General features: G+C 38.1%; 1 protein-coding gene across 1 annotated transcript; it reads right to left on the minus strand.

Annotated features, from left to right (window-relative positions):
* Positions 1-5,393: 5,393 nt before the first annotated feature.
* cd302 (CD302 molecule) lies at positions 5,394-10,242 on the minus strand. Its single transcript, XM_031743189.2, has 6 exons — positions 10,084-10,242; positions 8,231-8,356; positions 7,994-8,110; positions 7,248-7,430; positions 7,108-7,128; positions 5,394-7,003 (listed from the first exon to the last, which is right to left on the minus strand). The coding sequence occupies exons 1-6, from the start codon at positions 10,160-10,162 to the stop codon at positions 6,801-6,803; spliced, it is 729 nt and encodes a 242-aa protein (XP_031599049.1). The 5' UTR covers positions 10,163-10,242; the 3' UTR covers positions 5,394-6,800.
* Positions 10,243-15,030: the final 4,788 nt, after the last annotated feature.

Below are 15,030 nucleotides of genomic sequence, written 5' to 3' on the forward strand. Positions count from 1 at the left end.
AGCCTCTCCTCCTGATTCACTCTCCAAGCAACTCGAGCGAAGTGACGTCAGCTCCAGGGTTCGGAGAGGCTACCATGCAAAGTTGTGTGGCATCGTAGTCTCTAAGATGGCAGCATTGCAAACATATACATCTAAACATTATGCAACAGCAAGCTCAGTAAAGATCACATATCGTGGATCTTGGGCATCAGTATTTGCAAGGACACAAATTATAGTAATAAACAAATAAATACACATTTAAAGTAAGGTACCCAGTAAAACAGTTCATTTATTTGTTTGCAATTGTATCAATGTCAGTAGTTACTTGTGCATCTTGTCAAACTCTTTCATTTGAAATTTCCAAAAGTCTGGACTCCTATAAGGCAAATATCAGCGTACTATTGCTTTGATGGTTCCTGGAATAAAATGTATAGAAAAGTGATATTGTCATTCAATGAAGTGCTGCATTTGGTCAAGTATTTGACCATCTGCTCTCATCTCAGTGCATTTAGGCTTGTTTAGACATGACTAAAAAAACATCCTGCTAAAGTTCAAACTGAGCATCATGATCATCACAAGGTAGAAAGGTGATTTTAGTAACTTTGAACATGGCATACTGATTGGTGCCAGACGGGCTGGTTTGAGTATTTCAGAAACTGCTGATCTGCTGGGATTTTCCCACATATCCATCTCTAGGGTTTACAGAGGCTATTCACTGAGCGGCAGTACCTCCATCTGCCTCTGTTTCTAGTTTTTCTGATCACAGCGCACAACTGGCAACAGGAAACAAAGTGTTACACTCCCCAGAAAGAATGTAACTATAGGGAAATGTGCTGCTCATGTCTACTAGTACTGTAGATTAAGGTTATAAAAACAAGCATAAAACCATGTGATTTGAAATTCCAGTTTGTTTCACACACACAAAAAAAATGGGTAGGTATCTTTTCGTTTGTTTGTTTATTAAAAAGAAAAAAGAAGATACAGTGTTTCAGTTTCTGTAAGCCTGGCCAAAGCATGCTGCATATGAGTTCCAGTTAAACACAATAATTAAGGCACAAAGGCATGTTTGAATTAAAGATGTAGAGAAACAAACCCCCTCATCAGCATTTGTAATCTATAACATGTTTCTTTACCTGTTCCACGTCCCTTGCGGCCATTGATTTTCCTCCTTTTAATTCTGCCATTATGCAGCCGTCACAGAAAGCACCAAATGGACAAACACACTGAAAAGATTTCATACATTTGTCCTCCGAGCCACAGCACAGCTGGGCTTCTTACTTTTACAGCGATGATAAAGGAACGTCTTTTTCTGGCCACAGTTTTTCATATTATAAAATTAAAATGTCATCCTAATTGTTAAAATAAAAATCACAGTCAGTGCCTGCGGTGGAAAGCAGCAAGCGGGGGGAAGGGCAAGTAGTCAGTCCCCTTTACAGAGTCTTGATTAGAAAGTATAATTAGATATCAAAGACGCAGCAAAGATGATGTCTCAAAAGATTGATAGAAAACAAGATGTGCGTTTGTTTTGTTCTTATTATTATCACTTCACAGAAAACACAGAATGCCCTCAAGACACAAGAATTGGACTCACTGCCACTGTTGTTTTTCTCTCATATTTAAATAATTTAAATTATGTCAGTGCACAATGTTGTGATCCTTCTAACACCTAAGCCTTCCAGCACATACATTTGATTTAGCATATTGCACAGTGTCTGGGCTAAACCTGTACATTAATCTCTTAAGTTTGCAGCTATGTGTGTAAACTAAAACTGCATTGTGATCATTTTCATCCATTTTTAAGCATTTAGTTTGGCTCTCACAATAAATCTAATTATAAGGTATGTGGTACTGCATGAAATTTATATAAGAGTAAAGACATACAAAATGTAATATAATTCATATCAGTCCCATGGGGTGCAAATAAGTGAAGTGACTGGTCAGAAAGCAGTCATTTGCATAGTAGTCTTTGTTTTCTTCTGTTAATTGGAGCATGTTCCAGGATAGTAAATGGAGGAGAAACATGAGATGACCAGGATGAAGGACAAGAGAAACAGATGCTCTGTATACAGGCACCTTTCCCAGGAAGCACAGGCACATGAATAGAAAACGAGCACAGACAGAAATAACTGATATCCAACACAATCGTGAGAAAGAGACACAAGGTTCAACCAAAACCTGTAAGGCAGGAAACGGCCTTAATGCATAGAGTCAGTGCTCTGCTGTGTGTATTTGTATTACTAAGCCTATGAGCAAGTCATGGATTTCACTTCTGTTCCATATTTTATTGATACATAAGTTCACTCAGTGCATGATGCAGATATTTCTTGGCTTCAAGTGTTTTTCTGTCACATTACTGTATGGCGTATTTCATTCACACGTACAAGTGTTCATTTTAATTAATCATTCTGGGTTGACCTCTTCCTGCTCTGAGCAGTGGTGTGGCAGAAGTGTGAATTCAATTTGTTTCCTGTTGTAAGAGAGAAAATCAGACAGTGCTGCTTTTGTGATGAGAAAACAGAGCAGTATATGACAGTAAAATATCTACAGTGTATCCAGAAAGATGGATTCTGAGGATTTAGCAGTATGACTAAGCTAAGTTTGGAACTGTAACTGCAAAAATTAGATTAGTGATCATTGATCCTTCTGTAATAATTGTTTAAAAAATTAGGACACTGATTCAGATCACATTTCCAGCTGAATCCTTGCATTATAGTTATATATCTATAATTATCTTATATTGCATGCTTTTAACTCACTACTTGATTGTAGGATAACTAATAAATCTGAATTATAGAAATAGAGATATACAGGACTGTAACTTTGAAAGACCTGAGCTATAAATTTATGATGCTGTTTAACACTGCAGTAACACATCTGAAACCAAAACATGACTATGCAGTTAATGCTGTCACGTTGTTATCTAGTGCACTCATGTTATAGATTTGACACACCCTTCAATGTGGACTTGCAAATGTTGGTAAAGCCATTAAAAACAAAATCACAGATTAAGTTCATTCTACTAACAAAATAGGAATTATCCAATAGCTAAATACTTCACTGGCCTGAAACAGTACATGGCCTCTTGCTTTTGTAATAATGAACTAGTTCAGTATTCCAACTGAAGCCATACCGGCTTCATTTGGAAGCCGGTATGGCTAGGATGTTGCCCAGATTAACAAGGTTCGCGTCAGCTGTTGAGGAACCAGGACACACTGATGAGAAGTGGGCTACTGGAACAAGGAGGCAGTGTTCCAACATTAGGAAGAAGGAACTGCTCAATTAGGTAAAACACAAATGCTACAGCAAGGGGGAGCCAGGATGTGAGGCCAGGGGGGTTGATACCATCACCCAGACAGGATCCAGTAACTATCACAGGGTCTCCAGTATGAAGAATGGGACAGTTTGAGGAAGAAGCACGAAGAAACATGAGCATCTGGCAGCACAAATGAACCAGCTGCTAATGGACGAGAGGCTGAACTGAAGGCCGGACTGGTTCGATCCAACTACCAATGAATAACCTGCTTCGGTACCACGTGGAAGTGAATAAGATATATGAGTGGGGATACATGAGTGGGGCACAGAAAGAAATTGGCAGGTAGATAGAGCACCAGAAGGCAACATTGCAAACATTGAGAACAGCTAGAAGTACCTGTCAATCCTACAGGCAAATGGGAACCATGAACAGGCCGCTAGGAAAGCCGCAAGCTTCAGAGGGTAAGGCAAGTCCTGAGGACTCAGCTGAATGGAAAGAACAAGATCCAGTGATCAGATACCCAGCTGGGATAATAAAGAGGAGGAGACATGTCAATGGCTTCTATGTCCTTCAAAAGGCGTCAACACCAACAACAGATGCAGAAGAGCATATCTGAACACACAACATATTGATGTGGCTACAGCTGTAAGATAAGGAAACTTAGGATACAGTTTGCAGAGGCTGACTAACATTGGGCAACAGAAGATTGGAAAAATGTTGCTTGTTCTGAGAATTCTTGATTTCTGCTGCAATATTTGGGCATTAAGTTGACAATTTGACATAAAAAAAAACATGAAGCCATTGATCCATCCTATTCTATAACAAACTTTAGGCTGATGGTGGTGTAATGGTGTGGGGGATATTTTCTCGGCACAAATTGAGACCTTTAGTACCAACTGAACATGGTTTAAAGCTTACCCCAGTAGTTTTGCTGACCATTCAGTCCATTTATAACCACAGTGTATATCTGCTTCCAGCAGGATAATGAAAAATGACAATAAGGTTCTTGTACTCAAATGGCCTCCACAGTCACCAGATCTCAATCCAGTAGAGCACCTTTGGTATGTGGTTGAATAGATGATTCTCATTCTGGACGTGCAGTCTATAAATCTGCAGCAACTGTGTGATACTATAATGTCAATATGAATCAAAATGTCTGAGGAATGTTTCCATCACCTCTTTGAATCTGCCACAAAGAGTTAAGGCAGTTAATAATAATCCTTTAATTTCTCAGTGTTTTGTTACTACAACAGTTTAAAATCAACAACCACACATAGCCTGTGCTACAGACCAATACTTTATTCTAATAGAAATCTTAAGAGACATGCTAGAAATCATTCTTATTAATTACTAACACAAACAAGCTGTTTAAAACTAATTTTTTTCTATGTTTCTAGACCTTTTTTTTTCAATTTGTGGAAGAAATTTTCTATTTCCAGTGACCGTAATAAACAGACTCAAGAGAAATTTGTTCCACTGTCCCACCTTGTGGCCAAATCTAGAAATTACCTTGACTGCCAGGAAGAAAAGAAGGCGTTTACAAAGATTCGCTATCAATGTGCTGCATCAGTAAATGCTGGTTCACAACTGCTTTTAATCATTCATTGTAAAATGTTTAAAAAAAAAACATATCAAGAAAGTGTACTTGCCCAGCAAAGAGGCATCCGTTGACAATTTCTGAAGAAACTTTGATGGATAGCAGGCTTCTTGGAAATCTGAAATTAGATGTGCATGAAAGTGAAGGATATCCTGCTGACTTCTTTCAATTCTGTTTCATCTCACCTCACACTAAAATGTCAACAGAACCACTGGACTCTTACAGGGACAGACACTCTTCAGCTGACAGTGATTAAAAATGATTTTCACAGACTCTCCAATTTTGGTATTCCAGGTCATTCTTCCAGTCAAATTTATGCAGTGACATGTAGATATTGTATATCTAGCATAAATGGGAAATATAAGACTGACTAGAAAGTATTCCTTTTTTTCTGAACTGGCATCACTAGAAAAGCAATAGGGTTACTTGTGGCATACTATTAAAAATCATACCAAATGAATCTTATATATTATGCATTCGTGCTTTAAAAAGAATGTGCTGTGGATTTGAGTGAACTGACTTTTCCATATTCCCCAGATTACCCCTTATTACACAGACAAAATATGGTTTTAATAAATTTGTGCAAATTTATTGGAGAAAAAAATTCAGCATCATACAAAGGTTCCTGCCATTCATCTGCAATATACTCATTCCATATTCACATCACGCTTTAATCCCCTATAATCATTCACATTGGGTTTTCTTCTAAAAATTCTAATAGTAAGATTGTCTTTTCCACAGGGCAGCAAGTAAACATTTAATCCCACAGTCTTTTAACCCTTTAAACTATAAAGTGGACCTGGAATGAATTAACAGTTTAAATATTTACTGGCTGTATAGTCACGACAGAAAGGATTCCATGTGCTTTCCATAAACAAGAAACAGCAGAGGACAAAAACATAAAAGCATTCTGTCAGAACATCTCATAAAGTTATCTTAAAGTCTTGTCAAGTTAGAGTCATTTAGGACAAGTTTTTATTTTTGTGGATTTTTGTTCAACTAAATTGCAACATCATTGTGCATGAAATAACAAGGTGGCTGCTCATGCTTTCTTGTTTGGATGAAGCAATTAAAAGAGTCCTCTAACTATTGGAAGAAATACTGGACTATTTTGTTTTTTGTGTTTTGTTTTTTTTAAAGGCAAGTTTAAGCTTTTTATTTGTTATATTCCAGTATGGCTCATACGGTGCTTGGTATAAACTTAAATGTATAAATTGTAATTCTCACCGGGGTACAAGGTTGTATTAGCTTTGGCTTGAAGATTACAGGCGTTTAATTACAGCCCATCTTACATTGTAGAGTTTGAATAATCTGAACATTTACAACAGAGACAAGGTATTCAAAAGAGAAAAAAAAAAGGAAAAAAACAAAAACATTATTGATTGCATTTTTTTGGAACACATGAGATACATAAATCTCTTGTGTATAAAGTGGCAACAAACCCAGACAAAAACTTGTTAATATCCCTTCTTGTTCACCCTCAAGTTTGTGGGACTCCAAACCAAGCTGAATTAACTGTGTAACAAAAATTCCTGCATGCACACAAAACACGTGAAAGTCACACTCCTCATATAATCTTGCATACCACTTAAGGAAACCATTAGTACATTTGTTTCAATATGCAAAAAAGGAACAGCTATTGACCATTCTGTAGTGCCTGACGTGTAACCTGACGTTGCGCCCAGTGGTAGCTGAGGAAAATGCACCAATCAGAGATATTTACAAATGATCTGTTGTTAGTGCAGGTGACTAAAAAGCATGTAGATGTAAAAGAGAAATGCTTAGCATCACATTTCTCCCAAACACACATTATTCTGAGTCATGCCATTAACGTGCTTTAATCCCAAACTGCTTGAGTAACAATTTTAAGAGTGGACTTCTCATTGAATGGGAAGAAAAAAAAAAAAAAAAAAGAGCCACCCATGGGGAAGGGTTTGGTGTTTCTTATGAAGGAAGAGAGAGAACGTTCTCCTATGGTGTGCTATCAGTCTCCTCAGCCTCCACCAGGCACGACTGGTCTGTGTCAGGGACTCGGAAAGGAGGGTGGTACTCGAATGCCGTGACGATGCCGGAGCCAAAGTTGTGCTTCTGGTGCAGAAACCAAACAACAGCTGAGACTCCCACGATAGCCACCACGCTGAGAATGACGAGGGCAGAGAGCACTGCGCTAGGTTCTGAGGGAGACGATTAACGATACAAGAGAGGTCACAATTAGTACCAAAAACCACAGGAATAAGCACAGAAACCATGAGGAAATAAAGCTCAAAGGCTGACTTACTCCGCTTGGCTTTCTCTTTATCTGAAAAGCAAATAAAGACAGAAAACACAATGTGAGGCACCAATCGTAGCCCTGTTTTCTGAAGTGACAGATTCAAATTCCAGTGCAACATAAAAACAGAAAAAAAAAAGAAATCTCACCCTGGGCGGCTTCACAGATTACCCCATTCTCCAGGTCATCACTGCAACTGACAATTTCCCACTTTCCTGTGTTTGTGTGCAGAGCTGCACATTTATCCATGGCCGCGAGGTCTGACATCAAAGAGCCGTCCTCCCAGTTAGAGAAATTCACCGCGTAGTCGTGAAGCCACGTCATGTTTTGAGCTGACCAGACACATGAATTGTTATTCCACATATTTAGATGTTTTAGGGCAACTGTAGTTAAAGAGTTTATTTTCATTAAGCTTCAGCATTCCTCTAGCATTCACACAAAAAAACCCCACAGGATTTCCTGAAACTTTGCTAGGATGTAAAGACAAGAATGAGTCAATGCTGTACTGTAATGCAAGCTTTTAAAAGTAGCTGGCACAAGCAGAAAATTTAGGTCACTTTAACAATGTTTCATAGTCCACGTCAAACTTGTCAAATGGGAAAAAAGCAGTCAGTTTTAGCTGACACAATATATTCTACAACTGCTTAGAAAAAAAAAAAAGAGGTAAAGTTGTTGTTATATTTATTCTGATTCAGTAAAAGGACTAGATGTTACAATCCCTGATAATTATGCATAATCCTTACTGAAAAGGCAAATTACAGCTACTGAAATATAATGGACTTTGATGCAGTGCACAAAATTCTGCAAGATTCGTTATCAGTTTTTGACCTAGTGACCTCCAAACAACGCTGTTAATTAGTTATGAAACTAGCCAAAAGGTTTTCAGGACACTTACTGTTTGAGTCGTAATACATTCCAAGCCACACGATGACCGGCGGGCTGTTTTTCCACACTTCAGAGCTATAGTCGATGACAAATTTATTCTCCTCCCCGCTCTGGATCGTCAAAAGTTCTAGGAAAACAATCACAGTAAATATGAACGCGTAATCACACGCGTTGATGATGCAGTCGATTTTGACTTATTGTTTTTAACACAGGAAACATTTGAACGTAACATGGCTCGGTCATCTACCAAAGCCTTTGCAGTGAGTTTTTGCATCTTCGAAGCTGTAGCTTTTGATTTTGTCTTCGTCTCCATGGACAAAGTGGTAACATCTGTCCTTAAAGGGCAGCCAGGTTCGTCCATCTGCAGGGCAGCCTGAAAGAAACAATGGAGAGCCACCCTGAGACCTACAGTTCAGGACAATTTAAACCAACACTGTCGATGAAGTGTGTCGGAGAAGTGCCCTAACTTTGTGGGGTTAAAACTATCCGAGGTTCTGGATCTTCCTTAGCATTCTTTGCCAGGACATTCACTAACACAGCTTCTTGCCCACTGTGTGGTGTACACAGCCAGACTTAGATTAGTTGACCAACTAATCTCAGTCTTGATGATATTCCACTCTGTGTCACTGTCATGAATCATCACGTGACCTCTACTCCAGCAAACCTCTGTTTTCAATCTGTTGCTCCTGTCTGCAGTGAAATCAATGAATGCCAGGGTGACACACTATTGCTAGCTATATATGTTCCACCATATTTGATGCTGATTTAAAACTTTCATCTGTTCACCATTTTGATGCCATTTGTTTGGTCTTACCCACTAGAACTTTTTTTTTTGCAAGGTTTTGAGAGCAACAACCTCACATTTTTGCTTTTGTGCATCTCAAACCATTTGCATCTGGTGCAGAGCCTCTGAGGATTGTGGTTATGAAGATGACTGAAAGGGAAACATGTACTTCTATCTCCTTGCTGTTCAGTCACAAAAAGCGTTGTGCCTTTCCACAGCCCCCTAATCAGGGGTGGGCAATTAATTTACCCAAGGGGTCATGTGAGAAACTGGGCCCCCTGGGTAAATTAATTGCCCACCTCTGCTATAAACACACTAATGCTTTACTTGAGTCTGATTATTATCCTGCAGTGAGAGACAACTTCACCTCAATGTAAATGACAATCTATTTTAAGCCACACAGGCTCCTCTTTGTCTATGTGGCTTAGAATAGATTGCTATAGATGTCAAACAATCATTTATGTGCCAGGTGTCCAATTACTTTTGGGTATTCTGTTTAAAGAAAAGTGCAAGCAAGCACAATTCTTTTGGCATCGTCATAACCTAATCAAACTAAAACTGAGGCCTGTAAAGCTATGTCTATTATTTCATTTCAAACCGATGATCTTAAAGCACATTAATAAGAACAAAAATGGGAAATCAGCAGTCAAATTCATCAAACTTGAGACGCTTTGCGTCATAACCCAGTTGGTTGCTTCCAACTTGTGACCACAGTTCCTCTTTTATCCGTGTCTCTATTCTGTGTCTGGCAAATGGTGGCATGATTTTATTTATCAATTTATTTTTGGAAATAAGGTTATGTGCTAATATGGAGTTCTAGTACAGCATGGGCGCAAAAAACTTGCTGTGTTTTCACTTTAAACCTGCCGTGATTAGCCACCCTGAGGCGAAATCCAAAGAATGCTAATGCAAGTAAGCACTCAGACGAGGTTAAAAAAAAGAGGTGAAGCCCTGATTCTTTCTTTTAAAGAGCCTTTTGAAACAAACGACAGGCGTGCACTTTCACTCGGATACGTGCATGTACGTAGTGTGCTAACGTTAGTTGGCAAGTTACGTGATACAAGCAAAATACACAGTGTCGACATTCAGGAAAGTTGGTTAGGTAACATTAATAAATGTATTTACATTTCTACCCCCAGTCTAAATACACGAAACCCCCCCCCAAACCCGAAGTAAACACACACCACAGAGCGCAAAATAACACAGGCCTACGCACTGTTCAACCCAGCGGTGTAACGACGGACAAACCATAGCATGCCTTTAAAACATATCGCTTCCTATTAGCTTAGAGCTGAGGTTCAGTTTTAAACCCTTACCTCCCGTCAAAGGCAGCTGAACACACAGCACGAAGACACACCACAACAACGAGCGGTGACTTTTCTTCAGCGACTCCATGTCTGAAATCTTGTAGCACCAAACTTGTTTTCTGACTGTTGCTCGGTCCAGTCCGCCGCAGCGTGAGCGAAATCCCACCCACCAACCCACACCCCCACAGCAACAGCACAGCACACGAGTCACAGACACGGCCTGAACACGAATAAACACCGCGGTTATCAGTGGGAGATGGTCAAAGCAGCATTTGTTTGGGGTTGTTATTGCTTATTTAATTGGCTTGAACAACACGGAGAACGATATAAATATAATCTCCTGCGCATTTTAATTACAAAATACGGCACGTCGGCAATTAATGCAAACGGATGCAAATTAATGGAAAAGTTTAATCTTCCGTGTTTCTGTGAATATAATTCGTTTGTGTTGTCACAAACAAACAGGTGTAGTCCACTCGGAAGAGCTTTTGCACGATTTGCACATACTCGCCTGTAGATGGCGCTGTAGGTCCAGTTTCCACAACAGTTTGGGCAATGTATTGCTATCGATATCTACTCCCAAACATACAATAAAAGGGTCTCTGTGAGTTAACATTGCTCTAATTGTAGACTTCCCTTACTTTTTTTGCTGATGTGGTGAAGTGTTTCAGATAATGTTAATTACTGTATTCAAATTGCCCTTTAAAAAGGATAATTAGTAATTATTAGTAACAGTAACCCACCATGTGACAAAATGTGTCAAAATTTAAATGTCAAAAGGTTGTTGGTTCCTATTTTACATACTTTATTTTAATTATCAGCTCACATATAGGCAAAGGTGTATTTATTCAGACATTCTTGTGCTTATAAACTGTTTATATCATGCTTATATCATTCCTGTGTATTTAACCACTTACTAACCAGATTAAATTAAATATAAATATTTTTTATTAATTTGTTAAATTGTTAATTGTAAATTTAATTGCATGTTTCAAAACTGAGAAGAATTCATCATCATTATTTTGTCAAAAGCAAAACAAAAGAAGTTTTTGAAGACCGAGTGCAATTCTTTGGTTATGTAAATATGAACAATTCACTGTCTGTCTGTCCTCTTAAAGAGGTTTAAATTAATTTCCTAGTCAATTTAAAAACCTTGTCAGTCCAGATATACACATATAAAATTGTATTGTATTTGATTTTTTTAATAAGTGGTTTCATTTCATAAGTATTTGTACTGTTAACTTCAGAACTTTCTGTGTGATACCTGTTACACTTGTTTATCACAGGGTTCAGAAGATTTCAAAGTTACTGCTTGTAACCACTTAGCTTGAACATGCTACATGAGTTTACTGATCCATGGCTTTTTCAAAATATAACACACACACACACACACACACACACACACACACACACACACACACACACACACACACACACACACACACACACACACACACACACACACACACACACACACACAGGTTCCACTCTTCTTGCAATTTTAACACCCTGAGCTGGTATAAGAGAATGATGCACTGCATCAAAATGGGTATGAATGTAGGATACCTCCAATGTAAGCAAATGAGGGAGTGGATATGAAGGCCTCATTCAGGCAAAGAGTGGTTGTTGTTCGGGGGGGAAACAAGGTTTCAACTCCATTGCTTGTAGGCGCATGTCGCACAAACACAGACAGCTGGAGCGTGAGTTTTGCTCCTCGTCTGGAGCCGGTGGCTTCCCGTAGGGTGGCTCAGCACTCTGCAGGAGACTGCGGGGACCCATCTGCCATGGCAAGGCCTGCTCACAGACAGTCACATCCAAGCTTCTAGTGCACCCACTCACCCCATCCAGGCCATGCATGTTGTCAGAAATACCATGTGACAGAGTTATTAGCTTTCCTACCAGGTCCTCACCTTCTGGGCTCAAAGCATAGCAATTCATAAATATTGGTAGACCATCTCAACAAGAAGCCTATTGTCTTCCTCTTATATCAGTGTCAGAAAGTCAGAGCTTTAGTTTAGCCTGGATATTTAATAGAATAAAAAATTGAACTGTCTTATAGTTACCTTTAGATAAAAATACAGGATATATTTCACATTACACCACATCTTGGAGGCTTAAATGATCACTTCTGATACATCACTTTTTTTAGTCCAAGACAATATTTTGAGCCAGCTGCATGAGATAATAATGTCTCATTAATTCACTGAGTGGATATCTGAAAGACTGATTAATGTGGAAGGAAGATGTGCATGGTCACATTAGTCGAGTGTGTTTTCTGGGAGAAAACTGACAGCAAAGTGACCTTGATCAGCTGCTGTGTTGACGGGGGAACAAAACAGATGTTCGTTTTCTTGCATTTTGTGCGTGTGTGTTTTTTTATTTTATTTTATATGGCTGCTGAAAAATGTCAATCCACCAATAATTTATAAATGACTATAAAGATAATTTTAGGATATTTATGCATATGCTTCTTTTGGCATGTGTATTTTGTTGTTTGCCAATTTGAGTTAGATTTTCTTTTTTTTTTTTTCTTTTCCAAGCTGTCTGAGAAAAGGTAACTCGTTAACGCATATATATTTTCCAAATTCTAATAAGGCCAGTTTCCTTATAAAACCTCAATTGGAAGTGAGAGACTAAGTGAGAGACGCTTTGGATTTCAGCCCTCTGAAGCTGCAGCCAAGCTCCAATAACAACCATCATATTAAAATTTATTGTTTGACTGTTTAAAAAATAAAAAAAATAAAATTGTGCTGGCAAACCGCACAAATTACGTATTTTACATAATTAACTAATGCAAGGTTACCAACCAGTAAACTCAATTAAGATGTGTACTCAAGATTCACCATTTAAAAAAAAAAAAAGATCAGGTCTCCTTGGAAATAATGAGGCAGAGTAAAAGTAGATTTCTTTTTTAATCCAAAAAGTCAAAGAAATTAACAGAATAAAATTTGGGCAAAATCTACTAGGGTGGAAAAAAAAAATAAAAAAAAAATGGAAGTTTGGGGCTTAACAAACACGATAAAACAGCACAATAAAACAGAAGTAAAGAGGAGAGATCCCTTAAACTGTACAAACAAGTTAAGTCTGGCAATTGTGGCACAAGTTAAAAAAACAAAACATGTAACTCACATAGCTCTAGAAAATCTCTTATTACCTAAAGCCGTCTGTACAAAAATCTTCATAAATTAGAACTTTTTCATATAACTTAATGTCTGTTCACTATGGTGGTTGCTTATACGAGCAATTTTTCATTGATGCACCTCTTCGACTCTTGACCCAGATACTATGGCACTTGGTTCAGACACCGCTAGCAGCATTAACCTCACAGGACAGTATTACTCGTCAGTCTCAGGCATTACACAAGAATCTCAAGTAGAATTGGCCCTTTGTATCTGTTGCACAACCTAGCTAACTACAGAGGAAATGCTGCTCTTTGTAGATCCAACACAAAGCACCAAGCATGTTTGTATAAACGAGCACAGATTGAGTGAACACCACAAAAGCTATGCTGTCAGTGATAATCTGAAAAGCCTTTACATTTGCCTGTGGAATCTACTGCCATAAAGGCTATGAAACTGAGTGAGTGAACGCAAGTAGAGCTGTCCCCAATAGTGATTATGTTATTCCATCATAATAATATTAAAAAAGAAACAGGTTTGAGGAAAATCAAAAAGTATTAAAAAAAAAAAAAAACAAACCTAAAGGGAAACAGCCGTTTCCTTTCAGGCTGACAGGCTCCTGAGTGTGGGATTTGGTCTGGAAGGACGGGCTGGACCTGCTAACCCGGCCTAATACAGAGGAGAAAGAAAACTGAGGTAGATAACTGCTCTGACTGACAACCAGGTCGAATCACAGGCTTACTAGAGGACACCTTAGTTAAAATGGTTCAATCAACTATTTAACAAATTGCCACTTATTTTTAAAGCACTATTTCATATCAGATTGCTTCCGTAGCACTCCATCAGTTTTTTTCCTTTTAAATGAATCTTTATTTATAGTGTTGCACCATCCCATTTTTCCTGTTACCATGAAAGTCATCTGTGGCACTTGCTGGAGCCTTCCTTCATACTTGTGTGTCTGTACTGAACTAAATGTAAATGTACGGGGAAAAAAAAAAAAAAAAAAGGCACACTGTCCAAACTACGCTCTTTTTTTGCATGGTCACCTTTGTTAAAGAGACAAATGATGGCATTTCCTCACAAGCTTTGGTGACGTAAACTACAACTGAAAGTGCCAAGCCTGATTGTTTCCTATCAAAGAGTGAGGTGCAATAAAATACACATATTCATCAAATTTCTACCCTTCGACTCTTGCAACGTTTGGCCAAGTTCTATTTTAAGGCTTTGATTAATTAATTTTCCACAATCATATGTCCAGGTTTCCCGTTTTTGCGAAGAAAAAGTGAAAAATACATACCTCATCAAAACGACAATTACCAATACCACCTTAAAAAAGTGAAAGCACAGCCAACAAAACAAAATTACACCCACCCCACCAAGCTTAATTTCAGCTATTCTAAAAAAACAAAAAAAAACAAACCACATTTCAACATCCACACGAATGCACAGCCTTCTTTCTAAATAAATATTCCATCCAATAAAATCATCTTTGGAAAATTTCTTTTGCTGCTCTAGTAGGTTTTGGAGGAAGGGAGCAAAAACACATGTTCCATTAAAAAAAAAAAAAAAAAAAAAAAAAAAAAAGACCGCCTGCAGGTGAGAGCTCTTATCAGTTTTTTTTTTGGCTTATTGCTGCTTTGTGGCGGTTTGTTCAAGAAATGTATCAAAACTATTAAGGCAGATTTTCAGACAGCAAGACTGAGTTCTAAAAAAAAAAAAAAAAAAAAAAAAAAAAATCACTTTACAAGAAAAACAACACTAAACACATCACCATATCAACACTCACACAGCAAGCACAAAAAAAAGTCATTTTCAAATATTTGGCAAAAAAAAAAAA

The sequence above is a fragment of the Oreochromis aureus genome, linkage group 16 (genome assembly GCF_013358895.1).
Source record: "Oreochromis aureus strain Israel breed Guangdong linkage group 16, ZZ_aureus, whole genome shotgun sequence".
Lineage (NCBI taxonomy): Eukaryota > Metazoa > Chordata > Actinopteri > Cichliformes > Cichlidae > Oreochromis > Oreochromis aureus.

What these genes read in the sequence shown, in the direction of transcription:
- cd302 (XM_031743189.2), bottom strand. Translation starts at nt 10,162, where the DNA reads ATGGAGTCGCTGAAGAAAAGTCACCGCTCGTTGTTGTGGTGTGTCTTC. An exon ending in TCAGCTGCCTTTGACGGGAG is followed by an intron (nt 8,357 to 10,083) that starts GTAAGGGTTTAA and finishes TGTTTCTTTCAG; the next exon opens with GCTGCCCTGCAGATGGACGA. An exon ending in AATGTATTACGACTCAAACA is followed by an intron (nt 7,431 to 7,993) that starts GTAAGTGTCCTG and finishes GTGTCTGGTCAG; the next exon opens with CTCAAAACATGACGTGGCTT.